The 26,195-nt window shown below is 31.4% G+C and overlaps 2 protein-coding genes across 2 annotated transcripts in view; both read left to right on the top strand.

Annotated features, from left to right (window-relative positions):
* The first annotated feature begins 141 nt into the window (after positions 1-141).
* Positions 142-8,166, top strand: LOC116766364 (TBC domain-containing protein kinase-like protein). Its single transcript, XM_061523018.1, has 13 exons — positions 142-579; positions 659-911; positions 1,238-1,454; positions 1,742-2,004; positions 2,280-2,523; positions 2,650-2,811; positions 3,250-3,427; positions 3,833-4,039; positions 5,237-5,424; positions 5,968-6,051; positions 6,357-6,481; positions 6,684-6,855; positions 7,442-8,166. The coding sequence occupies exons 1-13, from the start codon at positions 393-395 to the stop codon at positions 7,562-7,564; spliced, it is 2,403 nt and encodes an 800-aa protein (XP_061379002.1). The 5' UTR covers positions 142-392; the 3' UTR covers positions 7,565-8,166.
* Positions 8,167-11,228: 3,062 nt separating this feature from the next.
* LOC116766205 (cyclic AMP response element-binding protein A) overlaps positions 11,229-26,195 on the top strand; it is a 53,975-nt gene continuing 39,008 nt past the window's right edge. The window contains exon 1 of the mRNA XM_061522875.1: positions 11,229-11,633. Coding sequence (XP_061378859.1) covers positions 11,571-11,633 — 63 coding nt within the window. The 5' untranslated portion in view covers positions 11,229-11,570. The remainder of the gene's footprint in view (positions 11,634-26,195) is intronic.

Genomic DNA, 26,195 nt, shown 5'->3' with positions numbered 1-26,195 from the left:
GTGAAAGAGTAACACAAGTTCTTTGTAGTACTATTCCTAATAGTCTTCTAGACTGTCAAGAGTAAAGAACCTCATTGTTTCTCAGAACATTCTCAATTGAGTAATGGCAACTTTCATGTTTTTGTTTGAAAATTGAAAACTTCAACTTTGATTACTATTTACTATTTAGTATTTTCTTTGATTTAGACATCTCAGCTGTTTCCATTCTTATTAATTAATTTAAAAACAAAAATTTCATAATTATACGTAATTAATTTGCTCGTGGATTTTATATTATGACAATATTTAAACATATATAATTTTGTAATAATATTATTAGTTTTACTGTCCTAAAGAAGGGTGAGGAAATTGTTTGTGATTTCTGTGTATCTTACAAACGGTAATAAAAAAATATGGAGGATGATTATAAATTTGCGGCTAGTACATTTTTCGCCAAGAACCATCCCGGTGAAACTTGTGGAAGCAACGGATTACCATTGACGCCCAGTTCGATAACTATTTTGGGGCGTTCTCAACGCCTCCTCCAAATTGAACATCCAAATCTGTGCACTTATCTGGATATTATTAGGGGGAAACATGGTTAGCGATATAAAATTCTATGTTTTATAATTTTTGTTATTTAAATGTCTTACATTCATTTTATATTATTCCATTTTAGAAAGAATTATAGTAGTTGCAGAAGTGATTGGCAAGGCTCTTGCAGATTATACTACAAAATTTTCCTATGAAGAAATTATTAATATTGCTACTCAAATAGCTTGTGGCATGAAATTGCTTCATGATGGAGACATAATACATAGAACTCTGAGTGATGATAATATTCTTCTTGATAGTAATGGTAGAGTCAAATTGTTCCATTACGGAATGTTTTATATGACCAATGAGGGAAAAGAAGTACCTTTTCCTCTTGGGTGAGTAACTAATTAAAAATTCACCCAGTCAAGTTACCACATACAAACATTTTAGTTTTAAAGAACACTATTTGTTCTAAGATTTTTTATCAATGTTTAGGATATGGAAATTACTTTTTTATCTGTAGTATAACTAGTTGTTATTATTATTTGCTTATTTGTCAATCAAGTCATTATTTGCTTGAATTTTCAATAGCTATATATTTTTTGCTTTGAGATAAAGTATTTTTGTAAACTCAAATGTCAATTATCACCAATGGTTAAACTTCTACATACAATAAGAATGAATTTGAATTCATATTGACTAATAACTTATAATCTTTCAGCCTGCCGCGGTATTTCAGCCCAGAAGCTATCATTGGCGGAGGCGGGCCTTCAGCAGACGTTTGGGCATTTGGTATAATAATTCTAGAGCTGTTTATTGGAAAATTATGGAATAATTTGAAACCCAGTCCAACATTAAGAAGAATTCTCACTTTGGTTCATAGTAACAACCCCGCTGAGAGAATTGCAAGAGAACATTATGCTCTAGATGCATACAAGGTGTTTGATATAATTAAAATTGCTAAAAAAATATATCCTCGAATGTTAGTTTGATGACACTTCAATGTTTATTTCTTCATATAAATAAGATTTTAATATAAAAGCAATGTTCATACTTAAATTATAAATCGAAACGAAATTTGTAATGAAAACTTTTTGACAGTCAGGATTTTTACCTGCAACCTTCATAATATTGCTCCAGTTTTTTTCTCAATCTTTTATTGCTATCCAAAATTTATTTCCTGCTTATAATTTTTCTTAATTGTATTTATGTATATAATTTTCAGGAAATACCAGAAAATATAAGGGGCATAATAGAGAAATGTCTCAGAATATATCCATCGGAAAGAGCCACATTTAAAGATTTACATTCGGAACTATCCATCATGAACACACGGACACCGTCTGAAATTAAACCCGTTAGAGGTTTGATGGGTTGCAAGTTGCAATATCTTTACCACTGGTGGCAATTGGCTGGTGGGGATATTCAGGCGGAGTTGAAGAAAAATGGACTCATTAAAAACAGTCCACCTATATTGTCTATGCCCATGTGAGTAAAATTGTTGTTGGGCCATAACTTACCATAGACAAGAAAAGACATTCTATAATGAAAGTTGTTATTTTATGCTATGACATCTGCTTGTTTGTATATAAATGTGGTTGTATTATTATAAATTACTCAAAAACCGAAAAGCCTATTTGAGTGGTTGCTTGCTATTGTATCATAATAAATGAATATATATGTTTCAATCGCTCTTGTTACTTGTATAATAATTTTTAAATCATTTACGTCTATCGGATTTTATAATAAAGCACTTCTTACAGCGCCATTCTGTTAGATGGTCCCACAATAGGCGGTAAGACTGGGGCGTTGTTCGACCGGCGCATCGCTAAATATAGCTTGGATTTATTGAAAAATCGCCTCAGTCATATACCACCAAGCGATTTTTATCCACTGATGCACGAAAGGAGGCGAGATTACGAGGCTATGGCTTTGCCAAAGATTATAAGGGAACGGGATACTGAATATCAGTTCTACAGACTGCTGTGGTTCCAGAGGCTACTGCATGTAATGTATAAAGAATTTAAACGAAACCTACACTAGCAAATACTGAATATTTAAATGCTTTGTGTAAAGTAGTCTCTATATTTAAGTATTCTATGTAATGAGTAATATGATTTGTTTTCATTATAGGGTTATCCGTACACGGCACAATGTATAAGGTCGGAAGCAGAAATCGATATCCCCCCTCTTGTAAGGGGGGATGTATGGGCCGCCTTGTTAGGAGTTTTAGGAGATATAGAAACACACTATGAAAGAATAGACAAGGAAACACCCACACACACAGACAGACAGGTATATATAGGGTTGTCAAGTTGACAGCAATTAAATATAATGATTATTAATTTATGCATAATTTTATACAGGAGCTGATAGCCCTGACATTTATGTTTAGTGAATTTTGGTATTTGGTAACACAGGAATACCCCTAATAATAATTACCAAATTAATATTATGGGTACTTTGATGACACGAAACTTGTAGTTTATCCCGATATTCCGAGTAGTTCGCGGGAACACGTCAATTTAATACATTTACAAGAATTTCAGACGGAACAGACAGTCTCCCATTTTTCATTCACCTATTAAGGTTTATACTTGTAAAGAAAAAAAATGATAATTCTAATTCATGGAAGAGTATTCTTATTCGTTATGAGTACCAACATACAGACGACAGATGGCGTTGTTATTAGGTTACCATAAATTTCAAGCAAACATTTTGTTATTTGTCAAGATCGATGTGGATATACCCCGGTGTCACCAGTACTGCTGGCTGTTGTGCGGCGCTGAAGGACACAAGAAACTCAAGAGACTACTGAAGGCTTGGTTACTGACAAACCCACAGTACGTTTACTGGCAGGGCCTGGACTCACTGACGGCACCGTTCCTATATCTGAACTTCTGCAATGAAGGTAGCTGTGGAACACGTGTATACAATACTTAATATTATTATTATGTAAATATTTGTCTCACTTCGAAATTCAACTTTAAAGCAATGGCGTAGGGTCGCATTAAGAGTGTCTTTATACTGTCATTGAAGTTAATATTGAAAAATATTAATAGGAAACTAGAAAAATAATCTTCATTAATATTATTTTTAAGATGAAAATAGTTTGTTGGTTTAAACGCGTTACTCTCAGGTTATATTCTTCAGAATGAAAAACTATGCATTGAGTAGTCCATTTATCGAGTAAGTTTGTATGCTAACTCATATAATGACGTCACGCCGAGAGAATAATAAAAAAAAACAGGATAAAATGTCAGGAACCGTCAATAATTTGGGAATTATTGTTAATAATAGTATATATTTATTTCAGCTCGAGCGTTCGCGTGTCTGACAGCGTTCGTGCCAAAGTTCCTCCACAAGTTCTTCCTCAAAGACAACAGCGCTGTGATAAAGGAGTACTTGGCGAAGTTCTGGCAAATGGCCGCCTTCCACGAGCCGCAGCTCGCGACGCACCTGCACGACATCAACTTCGTTCCAGAACTGTTCGCCATACCCTGGTTCCTGACTATGTTCTCGCGTTAGTATATATGTACACACACACACACACACCGGACCGGAAGTATTGTTTATTTTATATAAAACAATATCTTCGTCGGCCTCTCCGGACTCCTAATATAAATTATGCGTTTGTTTAATAACTACCAGTTTCTTAGCGAAGGTTGTTACTAGCACGCTTTTATTAGCTTGTATGTATGTGTGTATCGGAATCTTTGAGCTTAATTTTCACCGGTATCTAGAAGTCTGCACAATTTGAAACTCTGCTTACTTATCAAGGACCGATGACAGTGCAATAATTTGCTAACTGTTTTCCATTGTCCTTATAAGGACTGCCGGGATTAATGAATTCTTTTATACATCCTCTGTAGTGGAGTGAGAGAGATAGAGATAGTGCGCGGTCTGCACATGTCTGTTTATGAATAATAGTTTTAAAAAAAACTAAAAAAACAGGCTTTTATAGCTAACCGAACCTAGAAAATAAGAAAATAATTTTCACTCACAAAGAAACTATATAACCGCAGTAGGAGGTCAAACAATCTTTCATAGCTAATTTTTACTCTGATTTAAATTATTCTGTTAACAAGTAATATAATTTTATTTTGAGCTCATTTCTGCTGTAATATAATTACTTTGTTATTGAAAATATTTTATTTTTTAGTTCGATTAGCTGTAAAAGCCTGTTTTTTTTTTTAATTTTTATTTATTTCGTTTTGTCATCACTCAAGCCATATAAACTATGAGCTCTCCAGTCTTCCGAATGATAGAAGGCATTTCTGGCTTACCATAACTTGTTTGAATGCCTAACCTGAGCCGTTATTATTGTTAAGTGACAATTAACATACAGCGTATTTAAAGTGAATAAAATTATTACAAATATAAATGATTATAATAACATTGGTCGTCTTAATTGACAATACATTAACAAGGAATTTTAAATATATTTTCTTTATTACCACATAATATAAACGAAACTAATATTTCTCGGTTTACTACGCGGATTTTATTATTTTAAAACTACATACTCCCGACGTTTCGGTTACTTTTCAGCGACCGTGATCACGGGAAACGAGATGTGAATGTCTGTCAGTTGGTCTTAATCCGAAAAATATTAGTTTCATTTAAACGAATACCCTCGGAAGTCTCGGATCTCATTACCACATAATATATTCCAGTGTTGGAATTATTACAATCTATTCCATATTCCAACAAATTCCAGACGTATTCCCATTGCACAAGATCGTCCACCTCTGGGACGCACTCCTGGTGGAGGGTCCGTCCCTGCCCCTGTTCATGGGCACCGCCATACTCCGCCAGCTACGCGATACGCTGCTGGACTCCGGCTTCAATGAATGTATCCTCCTGTTCTCGGATCTGCCGGAAATTGATATAGGAGAATGCGTTAAGGTTTGAATATATATATATATAGCATGTTTTTCATATTCAATCATAGATGTGCCGTTAGTATAGAAATAGTGCTATCCAAAGAAGTGCTTGGGACTAATTAAACTTCTTTCAGACAAACATGCACCGAAGTTAATAAAGAACAGGTTTTTAAATCTACCTCATAATGATTTTATAACATTTATTTAACGTTCTGAAACTTAAAGTGTTGGCGGGTAGTATTATAGATGAGAATTTATGCCAGCACAGACATGCTTGTATTTTTACATACAAATACATATATAAAATAAATATATATATATAATAAGTAATTTTTATATACAGAGTTGCATCTTCGTCATGAGTCATAATGCATTAAAAATATCAACATTATGACTTATTCCATAAGATCTAAGGTATATAATCGTGCAACCAATGCATTATGTCTGAGCCTAGTTAGTATCTTACAATATTTTTTAATATTAATATTTCATACAATTTTCAAAACAAGTAAGACGAGTGTAGATTTAATTTGTGAATGATTATAGTAATTTTTTTATTAAATAGGAATCAATAGACATGTGTCGCAGCACGCCGAAGAGCCTCAGCTATAGAAGATTTACAAACGAACCCGAAATAAAAGATCCCATGGTAAGGTACATATATATATATAGTCTATTCTAGATACATTTATATGTAAAATTTAAATTTTTAATTAAGGCAACATTCTAAACAAGAATTTAATTTAGTACAGAATTCTTTAATTAACTTATCAATGATTTATCAGTAGTTGTTGTAGTACATAGTAGTTCAATTCTAATTGAGTTAGCACAGCGCTTATCAACGCGACACGAGCTGTCTCACAGCACTGAACCTTAAAACGTCAAATAGCGTGCAATTATGAACTTTAATGTATTAGTGTATTTTTAAACAAAAAACATGTTTTCTAATTCCAGGATAAGGTTGAAATTCCAATGGAGACACTTCTAAACGAAGTCTGCCCACGGATAAGCCTGTCCGATTTCTTCTCTCTGATATGTCAAGACAAGTGCTGTGTGGTTGACATAAGATCCAATTTACTGTGGGTTTATTAATAAAGAGCCATAATCACATATAACTTAGTAACGTTAAATGTGGAATAAATTAAATTTTCTTCTCCTATATATGAGAATACTCTCCTCCACATATTATATCTCTTCATTCAAATTTTTTTTTTATGTATGAATACAATAATTTAAATTTGAATATGTATGTACAGTTAAGGAAGTATAACAATTTCACAGCTATGAGAAAAGCTGCATAGAAGGCAGCATAAACATTCCATACAGCGGAGTACACCTCGGACAACATGAGCTTAAGTCGTTGGGGCCTCAATCGTACAAGGTGCTGGTAGAAGCTGTAAGAATGAACAAGATCATAGTAGTTGCCTCCGCTGAAGACGGAACAGCACAACTGGTAAGAGATAAAGTATTCGGTTTCATCTCAAAGCATTTCATACAAATGTTCTTCGAAGGCAGCCCTAGTAGGTTCGTTTCAAATTTGGTTAGGTAGAGGGAGGAGCTTGGACGGTGGAAGTGAGCGTTTAACGCGTTAGATAGGGGCCAATTTAACCTACACCTGGGTCGCAAGTCCCAGACACTGTTGAAGCTCCTCTCCCTGCAACGATGGACCCGGCACCCGCGCGGTGAATCCATGGAATGCTGAGAGGTTTCGTCTGATATTGCAGATTATTTTACCTATATAATAATACTTACTGGCCATTCATTTTCAAATAAAAGCTGAAGATATATTTCAATATACAATTATAATTATTTAGAAATGTATTGAAAACTACAACATTAATTAATAACGAGCTTACAAAATATAAGTTCAAGTTACAAAAAAATTTTAAAATTTTTGTACTGAGAATGATTTTAATAGAAATATCAATGAAAAGCACTGGTCCTGAAATTTATATTTTATATTCAATTTTATTATTATATTTCAGTGTTGAATTTCTTTACAACGCCATCTAGTGTTGAATCGCTGTTTATTTTTCCAGTTCAGTTCGTACCTGGTGAAGTGTATGGTGGCCAGGGTCTGTGTTCTTCAAGGTGGTGTTGCAGCGCTTCACACTCACGTGCCATCACTCTTCATAACACAGAGGAAGACGGCTATCAAATAATACTCAATCATTATAATATGTAATTGGTGTTATACATTGTACTGTTTACAAAATTTATCTTGTTTCGTTGGCGTTTGTTAACCACTCAATTAATTACAATAAATCAATTTATTGCTATTATAAATATTGAGTTTTAGTTACTGGCTGTATATATTAAATTATTTTCTTTATACATTGAACAAATTTTAATATAAATGACTAATAATGAATTTTGAATAATATTGTACGCGAGATAATTTAAGATAATTAAATTTAAAGATAATTTTGTTTATTTTTATTTATTTTTTTAATTTAAAGATAATTTTGTTTATTTTATGCATTAGAATATGATCTCTTTATATGAAATATTTTGTTATTTATATAAATTTGTCTCTGTTGTTTACATTTTTGTATTACAGAGGTTAAGTTTAATACAATAGATTTGATGCCGTGGTAATATCTCGAAGAATAATTTGTTATTATTAAAATATTTATAATATTTTATTTAAAGTTATTTTAAAACGACACGAATTGAAATTCATGTTATATAAAGAATTATCAAAGATAAGAAAAATCATGTTACATTTATAATTGTCTCTGTAAATATATATAAATAAAATGTATACTGTGGTTTCATTTTTAATTATTTTAATAAATATTTAAAGATAAAAGTATTTTTTTGTATTATTAGTAAGTAGGTAGTATTCTATCAGATGATTTTTTGCTTTGATGCATGAATAATTTTTGCATCCTAACTATGAGTTGGTAAACTCTTGTACTGTCAGTATTAATGTGATATAAATATATAGTCTTAAATGAAACTAATTTTTTCTTACATAAGGCTATTTTAATTATTCATATAGTGAACACTTGACGTGACGATGTCTTCTCGTCCGCCCGTGTATGTGTCTATTGCCTCCTCTACACTAGTCGCGGAGTTGAACGAAGATAGACGAATAGGATAGTGTAGAGATGCACTTCGGCTTACCTCGCCAAAATTACTTCGCCTCTGGTGACCTCCATTTGTTGTCGGTTTTTGGTACCGAGTCAAAGGCCCGAAGTTGCACGAGTGTCGGCGCCTTATAGCGAATGAGCTCATCGCAAAGTTGAACGAGTGTGTAGTGTCGCACTTCGGATTGTTGCCAAAGTATCTCGAGTACTTCGCCGAGGAACTCCACGAGTAGTGTAAAGGAGGCATATCGTTTGTATCAAGTAGATAATAGATATTAAATAATAAAAATAAACACGTTGTATTAGAGAGAATGAGTTTCATTAAGAAACTTTGTTTAGTCTGACCGATACAACAAGGTAAGGCTACAGTTTCGGAAAGTCGTTATAGTGTTATTGGGCATTTTTTTTTAATCTATGTACTTTAAGCGCTTTTCCAAGCACCATTTACATCTGCGAAGTGAAGTAGGAGCCAGATATTTTTGACGATTTATGGGTATACTTAGTTTAAACAGTTAAAGATAAGTTTTAATAGCTTAGTTAATAGATAGTTATAGCTAAGCATAACATAATTCCATTAAATAGAACAATACAGTAAACTACAGTCTCACGAAAGTTAATTAATAAACAATGTAAAATAAGCCATGAAAAGTTATTTTTGTATCGTCTAAAGCCTTTGATTGTGTAGGCTATAGAGTGTCATATATAGGTATTTTATTATCAATATTATTTTATGTGCGGACGTGCATTTTATCATATTCCTAATAAACCTATTACTGAAAATAAGAAATCAACAAAGTTGAAGTAAATTATGTGAAATTATTTGTCCGCAAAAAAAAATAGTCTTTTTCAAGGGACTACATACCATTATATCCATTTTTTATATTATCGTGTGACGTTATATAGTTTGATTGATTTTAAAAATAGACGAAGTCTGAGAATCTAGTACATAATTAAAATGATTTGGCATTAATATCTTCTACTTCTATACAAGGTGGGTTTAATGCGTCTCTTTTATATTGAATGTAATATTTTCTATAAATAGTAAGCGCCGAGTTGCTTTATTCAAACGATCATTTGAATGAAGCGTGTTTTGATTTAGCTTTATATCTTTTATCGGATTCGTGATTTGAAATTTCGTTTCATAATCATGTACACGAATTCAATTCAATTTAATTGAATAAATAGAAAACAGAAATAAAGCAAATTTATCTCTTTGAGGATTACATTGCACATTGGCCACTAATTTATATACAAAAATATCATAAAGAGTATAACTGTCACATGTTTGAAAATTCCTGAAATATCATATATCAAATTACATACATTTATCATCAAATAATGGAAATAAAATAAAAGCACTACTCATAACATAACCTGAAAATTAATATTACAACTATTCAAATAATGTCAACTTTTTATATTTATTATTAGCCACAGATAACCCTAATGTCTAAACTGATATCATGATAAAACTCTTTTAAATAACACTATGGTTATGTATCCATTTTATTTCTTCTAAAAAAATTATTGATATGTTTTTTTATTTATATTTGTAAAAACTCGTGTTGCATTACATGACTATAATTAAAACAATAATCATATTTATCTAAAAAATATTTAATTTTGTATAATAAAATACGGCGTGATTTATCAATACTTATGTCATTTGAAATATTATTTTTGAAGCAATTATTAAATAAAAAATGAACTTTCCAGACTTTTGACTGTTATCTATACAAAAATTTATATTGAACGTAAACAATTGACATTATCAGTAGGTATAAATAAAAATTAACAGATGACGACAACTTTATCTACATCTTTTAAACAGATTGTGATCATTAACATTACTATTTAATGAAAGCAATTACAAATACGTAAGCGTAAAGAAAATTTTACCAATAGGTAAATAGCGTAATTTGTAAATTAAAATTCAAACATGGAACATGCCCATGGTAATTGAGCAATTATATTAGATTATTCATTACTAATTTGTGACATGTTTCACTGTTCAAATTGGTTGGTTTACTCATTTTCATAATAAGTTCCTTTACCTTCCAAAGTACCGTCAGTAATTTTTTTTTGTAAATTATTTTACTTTCAATTTAATATTTACGACAACTTAGCACCCACTTTAATTATTTATGTCTTTATTTAATACGTCTGCAGTATTGTCACTAAATTGGGCATCTAGTCAGAGACGTAGCTTTTTTTAAAGATACAACAACAAGGTCAAACAAGTAAAAATTATTTTACTCTAATATAAATAAATGTCTTTTTATTTAATTATTAATTATTATCCTAAACGAATACTAAAAAAAAACACACAAAACAAAAATGTTACCTTGTAGACCTCTAACACTTATTAATTAAAAATTTTATTTATGATTAAGAGTCATATTTATTTAATAAATCTGACAATAATATTTAAAATTCTCGAAAGAAACACGAAATATCTAATTCATATTTATAAAAAGATAAAATAAACCATTATCTAATTCTGATAGCTGCGGACAATAATGTTTATAGAAATAGTTCTAAAAGAAATAATTGAATCGGAAGTAATATGGTCGAATCACATTTTATTAATGACAAGAGGACCCGTATTATTATTGTAATGAGTTGTATTATGTTCGTGTGGTTGTATGGACACCCCGGTATTAACCCACGGTCATGTTTTTACCCCCTATCATGTTATGAATGAGAGGTTGGTGGGGCGAAAGGGGGGACAACCAACGCCGCCTTCATTCGCCGGTCGTACTCCGACGCGGATGCGTGTACATTGAAAATATAACGCTCACCCGACATTCCTCGCGTGAAGTGAAATTTCACGAGAATCATTCACAGCGAAAACAAATGGGCGTCGATAGTGAAAATTAAATATTGTGATACGCAGTGACCGTAAATATATTTTCATATTGACAGCAAGTTGTGCAGGTTTACATACCGAGTTTCGCACCGCTGGGGAAAGGACCGTGGTCTGTGGAAGCGTGACAGTTTGGTGTGTTTTGTGCGAGTCGTTCGAGGAGTTTCTCTTAGTGGAAGTCGGAGGCCGTCGTAGGAACCCGGCCCCGACATGGAGAGTTACTTCGATATCTCCAACGATCTGAAGGATGTCTGGGACGCGGACATCGACCCGGTAAGTTCAAATTGTTATCAACAACAAAATATTCAAATCCCCGCCAAAATTATCACCATTATATCGATGTTAAAACGAGTGTCATAAGATCACATCGCATGCCGTTAAAATGATAACAATAAATAATTGCAGCGCCGACCGACCTTGTTTTGTAATCAAGGTACCTGCATTGGTAAAGAAAATAATCGGCGATCGGCTCACGACTGCGGTATTGGTATTGCAACTTGTAATTGCATTCCTTCATATTGCTGTTCGATTTAACTGTTTAACAAATAAAAAACTTCAAAATCTCCTGTTATATGAATGGTACATGTAAAAAAATGTTACCATATCTGTAATGATAACATTTGAAGTTAAATATTTCGTTTTATTCAGCATAAATATACATATACATATACATATAACGTCCCTAATAGATAGTCTATGAATGGCTATTAGCGTTTTATCGTTATCAGTGTAAATTGATAAATTAGTTCATGGCGTGTTGATAATATTAAACAGAGAATGAGAATAGGAAAAAATCTTTTACTTTATTTAAAGATGTAATGTAATAAATATTCAAGTTTCCCATAAACATTCTAATAACCGGTTGTCCGTCTTAACAACCTGTTGAAGTACTCGCACGATTTGAAAATAGGGGAGACTACATTCCGTTGGCTAAAACAAACGAAAATAAAGACGTCAAGTGGACTCGAGTTTATTTATTAAATAAAATTACGTAACGCTTATAAAATTATGTTAATTATTTAGCGAGGAAAAATAAAAACCCATTTACTAATTAGGTATGTTAGCAATAAAGAGTATTAATTATCTGGTATAATGGCATTGCATTTGAAAGCCGCTACTTTCTGTGTGGAAAAAAAAATGGCAACTTGAATCTGTGCTCAATTAAACTTTTCGAGCATGTCAAAGCCGGCACCTGTGGATTGCTTGTTTCCTCTATGTGACGTCATTATATGGTAACCCGTCCGAATTGGAGAGCGACTCCATTCACAGCATTCAGTTAAAAAGTTCGGCGTTTTGAATACGTCCAGTTAATGCTATTTCTTATGGAAGCGGCGTACGGTATACCGTAGTGCGACGACCCGGTACGTTGAACTAAGAGGCCCGGGGCCATTTTTATTAACTACATTATCATACCGAAATGTTAGCTTCAACTTAAATTAGTCTGAATAAAATAATAAGGATGTGTATTTTGGACTGTTGATTATTTTTTTATAAAAACAATTGCCGCTAACTCCGCGGTTTTGACATTTCATCGAAGGAGTATCGTTATGGAGGAAAGTTATTAAATAAATAACGATTGAGTCCGGGGGCGAGTCACAAACGACGTTAGATCTTATATTACGTATATTAATATCCGTAAAAGCAATTGGAAGCCTATTACCGAAGTACGGGTCAGGATAATTGCATAGGAAAGGCAATTCTAACTGGAGTCGCCTGTTTGTAATCCAATCTCCTTTCTTGGTGACCGTTAAGGCTGTGGATATGAAGATCGTGGCCATAATGACTTCTTTCACTTCATATGATATATAAGAATACAGTATATCTATAAAAATACTATGATGATATCTCATTTGTGTATACATTGCATGTATAAAACAATAAATAATTATTATTTGACTTGCATAACGGGTTTCGGTTGAGCGAAGGTTGTTGTCCGACGCCAATTAACTGTTAAAAAAAAAAACTTGAATTTTATATGTGAAGGCGAAAGAAAAATAGCCGGCCTTCTCCATAGATCGTATGAAAATTATTTCTTGTGCAAATAAAAATCAATATATCGTTTAAACAAACAAATATTAATTTACACTTAGCCGGAATCTTTAAGCCAATCCGTCAGCGACTCGGCGTCATCCAAGATCCTCTTCAATTCATCGAACCGATGATAATATTTCTTTGTGAATTATTTATTAATTCCATAATAAAATTCTCTTTACGGTCAATTAAGGTTACATTAATGGAAAGTATAAATTTATACATTCTCTGGACACTGACAAGTCTGGCCTCCACACGATGGAAGGTTTTGTCGTTTATGTACTAAAAGGAAATAAAAAAAAAACAACTTCATTTATAATAATAAAGAAGATTCTATTCAGTTATTGTGTTTAATATCAATATAGCATCTAGTTGATTAGATCACAGTATACAGCGTGTTGCTGAAGTTTGAACAACATGGTGTTCTCGTATGTGGGTTACGTCACGGACAGATCTCGAAAACATAAAAACAGTGTTGACACAACTGAAAATTATAGTGATATATTATGTTGGAATACAATATAGTGTGTGTGATAATATTGTTTTTATATAAAATATAGTATAGCGTGTTGTGCAACCGGCAACCGTCCGTGGCTCTTCAGCCGGGGCTTCGTGAAAGGCGGATCGTCTTTAGCATTCCTCTCAGTGCACTCAAACACACCGTGAAGTTAGAAGTATACGCTAGCTCTTGTTATATAAGCGATAAGGTTCAAAATAGCGTTATTCTCTACGAATTTAGAGAGTCCGCTGGAACAATTGTCATTCCTCATTAGCTTTGTCTGGTGGCATTTTTTTTTGGACATGCTAATATACTGTTTCAATCGCTGTCTTAATTGTTAAGGTATATACACACCTATTACATTACAACCAACAACAATAAGGGAAACTAAACGAGGTCGTAAAGTTTTTGATTGCGGTAATTTAATATATTTTTCAAATTAAATAATTAGTTTAAGACCTTATTGTATCCTGTTTCAGTTAATTACATTAGTCATAAACAATATAGATTTTTTTTTTAATTTAAAATATTTATCAACACTCCAGGTACAATCACTGATGAAATTTTAATTTACATTACGAAGGCAGCTCTACTATGGTTGGCTAAGAAATACATGAAATTAAAATTTTTTGAACAGAACTTAGAAATTTCTAACAATCAACCATACTAAAATGACCTTCATCATATATTGGTCCAGCCAAATGAGAACCGAACCTAGTTTTTACATTATACTACTTTTTCTATTACTCCAAGTACATTGAAAGTAGATCGCTCAAACGATAAGCACACAAGCAAGCAGAAACATTGTTATGCTATTATAATATTTACGTCACAGCTTTATGTTCTAAATTGCAATAAAATTATTAATATATTAATTTCAACAAATTGGTGCAACGTAATTGGGTGTCATATTTGTATTTATATCTCGTGATTACGCAACTGTCATTGAGGTGATGCATTTATAATCTGTAGAAAATAACCCCAGATAAACCTCCGTTAAACGTTTTTAACATTTGAAGGTCGAAATTATTTACGTCAAATTATTTAAACAGATGGTTTCGGATGTACAGAACGCTGTTGTTTTTATAACAAATATTTCAAGGTGATAATTTGTTGAGTTCGAGTGGCTTGGGGCCTGTATTAAAAGCCTATTAGGCAGATCCTAGTACCGAGTAACGAAACTTTTGCCTCAGAATTACGGATTAATAAAAAACTAAGCAAAAAAACCTAAAACGGACATCGGAACTGTTTTGATTTCCAACGCGATGGTCAACGACCTACTTTCACAGCTATCTTTTTTCGGATATCAATTGATTTTGTGAAGACCATGTACTTTTAATTTTTTACTTTTATTTCTATAAACTGATTTAATAGTTAACTGATTTTTGTTGTAATGAGATTTATGTCAGAAATAATTTAACTATACGGTTAGTATGTTAAAATATACTTTATCACCGGGCAATAAGGTCTCTATTCTATGAAATTCAATTAAAATTCTTTCCTAATTTATCAAGATTTCATTTTTCATAATTAGTAGTTTTTGTCTCATTAAGTGTCCTGATACATTCGTTGCGAAATGATGATAAAAAAATTTAAATAATATTTTAACGTTAATATTGTGAATAAATTTAAAACTGTATCATGACTGTTTTGATAAGGAAAGTTAAATTTTCCTTAATTTCAAACTACAATAATATCAATAAATAGACTACTATTAAGCAATGACTATCCGATAATGTTCCTATCATTCTATATTTAGTTGGTGTGCATATATTATACACGTAATGTTAACATAATATATGGGAAGGAAAATTAGTTTTTATTATCAATTTATTATTATTTTCACTCGCAAGAAATTGTCTGAACTCTGTTGTATTATGGGTAATTTGTTGCAGCGAGCTCCATGAAATATGGTGTTTATCTGACAATTCCAACGGCACCTCCTTCAATGAGGAATCTGATATGAATTAATCCAGTATTGTCTTCCAAAATGAGGCTACTATTGCTTGTTTTACGACTTTCTGTCCTCGGCTTTACAATTGTTTATAATTCTCCGTAATCGTTTGATTACATCTTGGGAAGCTGTAACATACAAGAACTGGTCAACCAAAACACTCACCAGTACCTCTTTATGATTCAACTTTCCCTTAGGACAGGATTTGACCGGTTCTTCAGGCTCAGGGTTCAATAACTGTCCTGAGCTGTTGAATTTGGTCTCAGAAAAATAAAATCATTTCAAAAACTTAAAAACTCTATTCTTAAAAAGTGAGCTCTTTATCGTCTTCCAATTGGTTAACAGACGGACGACAACAGATATTAAGAGGGTTCGTTCAATTTAAAAAACCTAATAAATGAAATCAAAAGAGAATTAATTGTTCACATTTTTATTAACTTCAATGCGCTTAAATAACTACGTATTATATGTATTTATACATTATAATTAAGTGACATCCCATTAAAAGTTCTCACATCAAAAGCTATAAAGATTTAATTACGATTTTACAAGTAAAACTTATAGATGCCAAATTTTTCTTTGACAGTTAAAACAAACGTGGTACGTGAGAGGGGGCGCGATAGAATAATTATAAAAGTGACCGGGACATTATATGAATAAAGTCACATGTTCGATTCTCACTCCTCATTTATCTTTGCATAATATAATTTATTTGCTTTCTAATTGACTTTAATAATCCTTACACGAGAATTTTATGTTATAAACAAAAATTCGAATTGTTTTACATCTAAATGTCGTGTTTTTGTACATTTTAATTTCGCATATGCTACATATAATTTAAATGTCAGCCATATTGTTGTATATAAGCAAGTAATAATGCGTTATCAGCGAACTAAGTGGATTATTGGACCGTGGGCGAATGAAATTTATCGCATGATAACGAATGACTTTTTGTACAAAAATATTATATAAACACCAAGGCGATAGCTTTCCAATGACGTCTGCACTTGAAACAGTGAGTCGCTATAACAGTATTGAAACAAGCGGGTACTTTTAAAACGGTATAACTAGCTCAAGCCCGTGACTACGTCCGATTTTGTCCGTTGTTATATAAAACCTATAATTTCATACGAAATGAAGGTATTGTAATATTTTTTTTATTTAATCATTAGGCTGAGTGTATAAGGAATAGAATTAAGAATTTTTTTTTATCTCATGATGGCTTTAAAAATTGTGTCCTGGTATAATTCTATGTACATACTGTGAGGAACTGCGACTCTGTCTACAAGTGTAACCTTTGCCGTAACATGCAATTACTCGTCGAAGATGTATGATTAATATCTCTTTAATTATTACGAGACGTTTAATCGCTTGTTATATTCTCACACGCGACTTCACTCGCATGACTAACTTGAAAATAACGTCCGCGAACGACTTAGTATCGAATGCGGGCGATTTCATAAGAAATTCACGTATTTTTTTCAATCTCAGATGAGTTTAAATTATTTTATTTATTTGTTCGTAATATGTATTTGTGGATGTTTTGCAATTTATATTACGTTCGAAAACCTTAGACGAGTGGACGTTGATAAAATTTAATTACAATTAAATATATATATATTTATTATCTACTTAATTCGTTTAAATTTGGTTATAAATACATATAATATTGTATGTATATATGTTTATGTATGTAATGAAAATTAGTTTTGCGCCTGATCGATAAAATAATCAAGCCGGCTCCAGATCCATTGGTTCAGTACAAATGTAGAATAGATTTATATTAAAAGAAATATCCATTTTAACTATAAAATAATTAATTGAATAATAACGATTATTGCATGTCTGAATTCCTGATGAATTGACATAACCCAAGGACGGTTAACTAAATTGATCGACATGAACGGCGCTGGGTGATTTCGTATGTATATTCAATCTACGGATATATTTTAGTAAGTTTATGTTAATATAATATTAATTTGGTCTTCATATAGTTTTATAAACATCAACTAATCGAAGTTTAATGTTACATAAGATATCAAACGAATTTCCTTCCACAGCACGTGCTCCTTATCAGCTCGCACTGCGATTCGTTACGTCTCCATAAAAAATCATGCTTGCATTCAACGCGATATTGTCGTTCCAAGGTGATTTAAACGGAAGTTGAAACTTTCTTTTATTTCAAAATAATACATAATAAAAATCGTTCACACTTTTAGAAATTCACATATTATAATTCGCTCGTAACTCGGTGTCAACATCTCTAATGTTTTGAGTTTAGTCGTCCCAACTTAGTTATAACTCGGTTATAATTTGCATTGATATGAAGATTGTTACAAAGGTGACTTTATATAGCGAAGGTAGGTGATGAAGTGCAGGCGAACCAGTTTGCACCGTGTCAGGGTTCCAGCCATAAAGGCATAGCATTCCATATTCTTATCTATTGATAATTATGTAGGGAATGTCAGGTTTCTTTGAGTTATCAGATAATAAATATATTATTACGAATATCTACAGCCAAGTATCCTTGAACATTAGTAATTAGATGTTAGAAATCTTTGACGTAGAGGTTGGATTTGATATTGCAACTAATAGGTGTGAATAAAAACATTTTAACGTACGCAGGTGTTGTTTGTATGTTTATATGTATTATCTTGTTTTAATGGACATCCGTTTGAATTAATTGTCACGCTGAATGTTGTATGAGGTAAGGTTGTTGTATGTATTATGATGGAAGAGCAATTTAAATCATGCAGCAATTAGTAGTCTTATAACACACGCTTCCTTATAGTAATCAGTTAATGTACGTTGCAATTGATCATGTAATTGCATTACTTATAAATTTTCATTTGTCAGTTTGTATCCGACTTTACGTAAATTTATCCTTAAAAAATACTTATTAAAAAATTATAATATATATATATATGTATTATTTACTACTTAAAAAATTATCAGCTCATCTAATTCGATTTTATTTCTCAGTTAAAGTTTTCATAAGCGTGTAGTCATAATTTTCTAAAATGTCTTTTTAATTTATTGAACAAAATGACATTCAGATGATGGTGATTTGGAAATATCAATACTTAATGCAAAACTAAATATTTTTCGTAAACTTATTCAGCAACAAACAATAGACTAAAGGGTATCAGTTTGGCACAAATTCTTGGCGTGATGACGTCACGCTCGAAGCCTTTTGAGGCCACTATCACTATGAGTCAAGAGTTGAGACTAGTGACTAAGAAATTAGGACTAACGGAAGGACCAAGCGACGGACATGCCGCTTACATTGTGTTGCTATAAAGTTTAGTTCATATTCTCAGGAATCACCTTGACAACGTCACTGACAGATCGTCTGGAATGTATTTTTTTTTAGTCTGTCTTATTATCTATAATATTTGTTATCTGTGCAACAGTTTCGTCTCTGAACCTTTGTTGAGCACGTGCTTATTGTAATTTGCTTAATGCTTGCATCTAACCGAGTCATTACCAGAAAAATCCATTCAATTGTTTCTTTTCTCACATACGTGGCTGATATTTATGTTATATTAAAATTTATACTTTTTTGATATTTGTTTTTTTTTTTCAATTTTTACCGTAATTAACATTTACTTAAAAAAAAATTACATAATTAATTATGGGTGTAATTTTTAAAATAATAATTATTGATGATTATACCAAATCATAGTTTTAATAGTTTTATACTTTAAATATTATCGTTTCAATGTTTTGTGTGAATCTACGTGTCGTTATCACGAGATTGGTTCCAGACGGCCGGATAGTATTAAGTAGGTGTTATAGTAAATTGTCGTTTCAAACACTCATTGAATACATCCGGCGTCTTAGTGACAGCTAACTACAAATTATTTACATTCATACAGCCATACATATACACAGAACAACTAGAGACTTCTTTACTGAAAATATATATCATAAAAACTCCTTTCGTGTTTTCTCCGCACAGTACTCATGATTTTTCGTCCAACGAATTGGTATTTCGTAAAGATTCAACGATTCCAGTGCGAATGAAGCCATAGCATAAAAAAACATACAGGGAAAACATGCACGTTTTTTCTAAATATCTATAATTTAAATACAGGCAAATCCAATGCTAATTTAAATGAGTTAAAATTAAAGGAAATTAACATTAGATTTTTTTGTACTTATCAATCGATCATTACGAATTTTAACGTTCATTCTTCACGTGAGGTTTCACTTGTTAGTTGTTACGTCAAATTAACTTAGAAAAAGCTGTTCGATTGTGTATTCGATATAATTAAGTGCTATAACAATATACTTAGAATTTATTTAATGGTGTTATGATTAATAATAGTTAATCGGCTCTCAATGGTTTTCGTAGTTAATCTACTAAATACGAATTGCTAAACAGATGCAATTTTTTTTTTTAAATTAAATAGTAATTATAATTTAATTTAAAACTTCGTTCATTATGTGTGATACGGTTGCTAAGTGTTGTATAAGATTCCCATTTCCCATTACAATTGGGTGTAAAACAAGTTATTATGAATTGCTATTGAGAGAGCCATTGTTAACAAGCCGAACGATTTCAATGATTTCCTTTTAACCATATCAAAAAATAAAGTTTTGATTTTGACGTACGTGATTGTATAACCTTAAAATCTACTATAGCTTTTTTTGCGACTTTGTTTAAAAAATTTTGAAATATTTGATTTGTTATTCGACATGTACTGTCTGCGTTTCCTGACGTTTTATACACTACAAGTGTCATGCCTTGGTCCCGCAAGAATTTCACAGAATTCGGGAATAAATAATATTTTATGTCCTATTCTGATGTCTAAGCTACATTACTGTAAAGTTTCATCATAATCTTTCGAGTAGTTTTTGCGTGTAAGAGCAACAAACATACACACATCCATGTTTCAATATAGGTAGCTTTATAAGATTCCGAATTGTGTTTGACAAATCTTTTTCAATCTGCTTATTGTGAATTCAGTGTAGTTAAATTGTCTCACTAATTTAAATAGAACTAAGATTTTATATACTACGTATTTTTTTTTTTTTAATACTCCATACTCTGGAAAATTTGGTTTTAAAAATAATAAAATGCGCGTAGTAGGTACTGAAAATCTTAGTTTTATTTCTTAGATATGATTATGTTTTACTAGTATACTGAACACAGTAATATTTATTCTTGGATGTGCATGTATGTTTGTCAAATTCAATAAAAAAAAAATCATATATTTTTTCCAATAATATATAAAATCCACGCGGGCGAAATGGCATGCAAAAACTAGTTCATCATTACATATTATCGCAGCAAATTGAATATACATGTTTGATAGCCTCCTTATATCTAAATCATATCCGACGGCGTTTCGATTGCAACAGTTTTTACTTTTCAACGAAGACAGAGTCGTTATCTGTTGATAATGAATGACAATAAAACTGCCCGCTCCAGATAAACGTTGGAGTCAGCCGGTAATCCAACGATAACACAACAAACGTACGCTTACTAGACTCGAAAAAATTAAGACAAAACATCGTAATAACTCAAATATATACATGTATAAGTACCAGGATTTATTTTTTTATATGTGAAAATTTATTCACAATAGTCTTTTCATTATATATAATTTAAATCTTCACAGTATCATAATATAAAGAAAATATGTACTAATATTAAAAGTATAATTTTATAGCCTAAACAAATGGTATTGGTGGGGAAGATATTACAAAATAGGCAATGAATCCAAGCTCTTAGTACAAGTTGTTTGTTAAAACGAATTACGAAAAGTTCAAACGTTTTTATTAATACTTGTTGAAACGATGATGTACATGATTAACGAATAATTAAGAATGATATATAACAACTCGTTGGATACGATAAGTGAAATTAAATCATTTTATTAACAGGCTTATTATTGTTTTAATTTATTATCATTACAATCTATGACAACTGCATTATCAGAATATTCTTGAGTAGGGAATAACTTAATTATTACTATTTGATTACTACGAACGGAACGCTTATGGGAATCCCCGTGGCATATTTACAAAACTGGGGGTTTTTCTTAAACTATTTTTTAGCTGCTTGCGTAATATGTTTCATGAGAATTATCTTCTATATTAAGTTTCTTTAATACAATTTAAATCCGAGTTGTTAGGTTCACTATAAGTGATCTTGACACAGAGACACAGCCGTCTTAATTTCCCGAGCAATTGGATAGTAATTTTATCCGAGCGGTTGGCTCCCACGCGGGGAACATCTGCCTGCATTGAAAAACAAGGTAAATAGGGCGGACGAGATACCAAATATTCCAAATTTAAAATTAAATAAATTCCATTTTATAAATGTAAATTTATATTAAAAGAGGGTTTATATTACAAATCTTATTTGTCTAGGTCTATGCAACTTTACGCCACTATATGCATATGCGGAGGCGTTATTAATATTGCATATGCAAAGGAGATCAGAGCTCTGTCGAGGTGTACCTAATTTGTCCCGACGCCGTGTCCCTCGGTCTGTAATTAGATATTGCCGGCGTGTTGGAAACAAGCCTTCCTGAATTGAAAAAGAATTAACTTACAACAGATTAATTTACGATATCCGCTTCTAATAATCCCTTAATACAGATAAATGAGCATTTTATAGATAATAATTTTATTTACTTATTATTATATATAGGAGGAATATGACATTAGTTTTGTTCGTTTGGAAATTGTGGACATGTTTGGATATAAGTATTTTTATTCATCCTAACAACCGTTTTATGGAAGAATAAAATAGGTTATTATTGATTGACATTTTTTTTTAATGAATGACAAAGATTTAGTCATAAAAGTGTACATTGTACAGAGTACACATACAATGCATTCAACATTATAGAACGCATGCATTTCTAATCGCGTAAGAAACTAAGAATGCGTGTTTACATACTGGATTGTTGAGAAAATGTAAAATTATATTTAATAATAGCGTCGTTTTTTCTATCTTATATTCACTTAGGATTCAAATGTTAAACTTTGTAAATTATTTAGAATTTGAATTTAGAATGAAAACGAGTATTGTTAAGACTGAATAAGACTTTGTATTTGAAAACAAAATTTTTTAAGACTTAACATTTTTCTTTTTGAAGTGAAACTTCTAATTCTAAATTTAAAAAGTTTGTGTTAAAGGTTTAACTGGAGGGGGGGGGGGGGATAAAGAGACAGAGCGAAAGGGACTGTGTGGCGCTCGAAAGCATGCGGGCAATCAATTACGACTTGTCAGTAATTTTCATAAAGTTTAAAAAAACACTAAAGATCCCTTTACAAACAATTTCTACCCCTTCCCGTTTTCATTCAAACATTATGCACGAAGTTTCACTTCTTCTGTGCGAAGGGATCCTACGCACAATAATTTATTATTATTTTTATTATTTTTTAATTCTCGACCAAATGATTGCGTTGAAAATTGTATGCCAGTATTAAATATAGTGTTTCGAATCCTGTTTGAATGATTGAGTGTTGCCAGTGATATAATCTGTGCCGTGAGTGCAGTTCGTTGCGGACATCGAAACTGTATGACATAATTCAGCAAGGCACGTCAAATTGTTGATCGGTCGGCTTAAGATCTGGGTCGCATGCAAGCGGACGCGGAAAAGTTTTACCTCAATGTTATATATTGTATAAAAAATGTACTATAATTGTCTCTGGTCGCACCTTTATGACATATCGAAACTGTTGTCCTATTATCTATGGTTAGAGCTACATATAAACATTAATTCTTCACGAATGTTTAAACGTTTATTAAAATATTCATGTATCATAGATATGAATTTCGTTTGTATTTGCAGGAAATATATAATTTTATTTACAATAGCGTACCGTTTACAATAACAGATGATATCACCGCAAAGCATCTAACAATCTGGAAAAGCCATTCATAGTTTTCATTTAAAAAAATCAAGGTTTGATTTCTCGAGGAAAATCATCCATAAATCAGGGGTCGTTAGATGTTATAGATTTCGATATTATGAAGCTATAAACTATACTATGTCAAATATTGTATGTGTATATAATTTTGTATATAAAACTTTTCGTCCGAATAACATATATATTTTATCAAAGATTTCACCTTAGATAATATCTGTATGGATTGTTTTGATGTGTGAAACAGTCGTGGGAAGTGAGGAGTTGTAACTAGTCGTACAATGGGCGTCACGCGATCTGACCAGCGGAATACACCATGGAACTTACCAACTACACATTCGGAACACTTCGGAAATGTTCGAGGATCGCCCAAAATTTTAGTCACAATTTTATTAAACAACTATCTCCGTCACCCGGTTCTGCCCGCTAATTAAACTGTCCGTGACATTAAATCCGACCTACTTTAAAACTATATTTAATGTTAAGACCAGTTTGTTATGGCTTCCTCATGAGGTCGCCATGAACAGTTCATTTCACCATCATTTACCTAATTATGATACATGCAAAAGTAAAATATAAAAAAAAAATCAATATATTTTTCCTATTGGAAATTTATTTGAATTATTTTGCTGAAAATTGTTTAGTATATACGTGTTAAACATAACTAAATAAGATATTTGATTATATACTTAGAATAAATGCCTTCTAACGGTTCTCTATGTCCAAAATGTCTATGGTTCAATGACCGGCTGAATTAATACTATTTGGTTGGTTGTATTGAAGTTTTTGCTATTCTGCTTTTCAATTTGTTGTACATACAAATTTAGTATTTATTTGCTCTGTATAAAGTTGTTTTTTATTTGTACGCGGCCCGGTTTCGCTTGATTTCTTAGCGGTGAGAACGGAACGGAACATCGCGCTTGTTGCAGAATGTTTCCATCAACATACATACAAATTACAAAACTATATATTTATATAGATTTTTTCTTTCTATATCATTTCTTGTTATATCTAAGCTAAGGAATACAAAAAAAAAAACAGGAATGTTTTCTAAACATACAATTAAATTTAAAATTCTCATTCTATTTAGTTATTATTAAACTAACCAAGTATAGATAGCTCCGTATTCTAATAGTACACAGAAGAAACGTATTTTTTTCATCCAAACAATATTTAGTTCATCAAGACAAATAAAAAAAAAAAAAAAAATCAAGTAAAAGAATAAATAATGTTAAAGTACATTTATTTAATATTTTCATTAAATGTAGATTTATGTTCATTAATGTATGAATTCAATTGACATTTAATGAATGTTATTGATTAATTTCTAAATTGATCGTGACAAGGCAGATTGATTGTGACGTGTCACAAACATGTCACAGGTTCCAGGTTCGAGTCCTGCTTCATTTATATTAATTTTACAGAATTCAAATTAAAATTACGTCAAACTCATCGAAATATGAATGTTTCAATGCTTAGTGTACATTTTTTTTTAACTTCTACGTTCAACTAGACAGTTGTAACTTGTAATAGTTGTATCTATTTGACGTCATGAATTACGGGATGTCCGAATTCGGTGTAACGGATGTGTGTCCGTCTGTGTAGACTTAACAATTAGTATGTAATGAGTTGGACAATAACATTTATAAAGAAAATGAAACAAATTAAATATAAACTTAGCTCACAAATAACAGTAACGGAATAGAAAAAGAAAGAAAGATATTGTGTCTCTTATCGCACAGTAAAAGCTTTATATATACTGTAGATATTTTAGTACATTAGATTATAATAATCTCATATAAAAGTAAATGTAACATTTTTATATATTTCTATATATCTAACGAAGTCATGGTAAGTCGGATCTAAATGTCAAATCCGCCGAAATTGATATCCTGTTATGTTAATGAGGCTGGGCGTGTAACATCAGAGTAGTTCTTAATGTTACAAATAACTTTTATATACATATAATAATATCAGACGATATAATTAACTTAAAATCATACATCACAAGTGTTAAATCTCAAATAAAATCACATAACTTGTATTTTATCAATTTTTTTTTTATGTACTTGTTTTAAACTATTTTTAAAATTAGAATATCTTAGTTAAGACACTTGCACCTTTTGAAGCAGACCTACACGTTATATCTGAGGATAATGATAAAAATAAACGTGACATAAAAAATGTTTCACTTTTATATAAAAAAATAACTATATATTTTTTTTATAAAACCTCCATTTGATTATTCTCATTTAAATTTAATTCTGATCAATATATCTATTGTATATAAGTTACTGTTATATTAAAATATTCATTATATGTTATAACGATAGCACGAGACGACGCCGTGATATGTTCTCATATTATCATTTTTTATTGGTACATTTGTTTTTATTGTTATATAATGGTAATAATGTTTTAATGTTTTTTATAACACCATTTTATACCAAAATATGACAGT

Source organism: Danaus plexippus, chromosome 15 (genome assembly GCF_018135715.1).
Source record: "Danaus plexippus chromosome 15, MEX_DaPlex, whole genome shotgun sequence".
In the NCBI taxonomy this organism is placed as follows: Eukaryota; Metazoa; Arthropoda; class Insecta; order Lepidoptera; family Nymphalidae; genus Danaus; species Danaus plexippus.
This window is presented reverse-complemented; position numbering and strand designations above follow the sequence as displayed.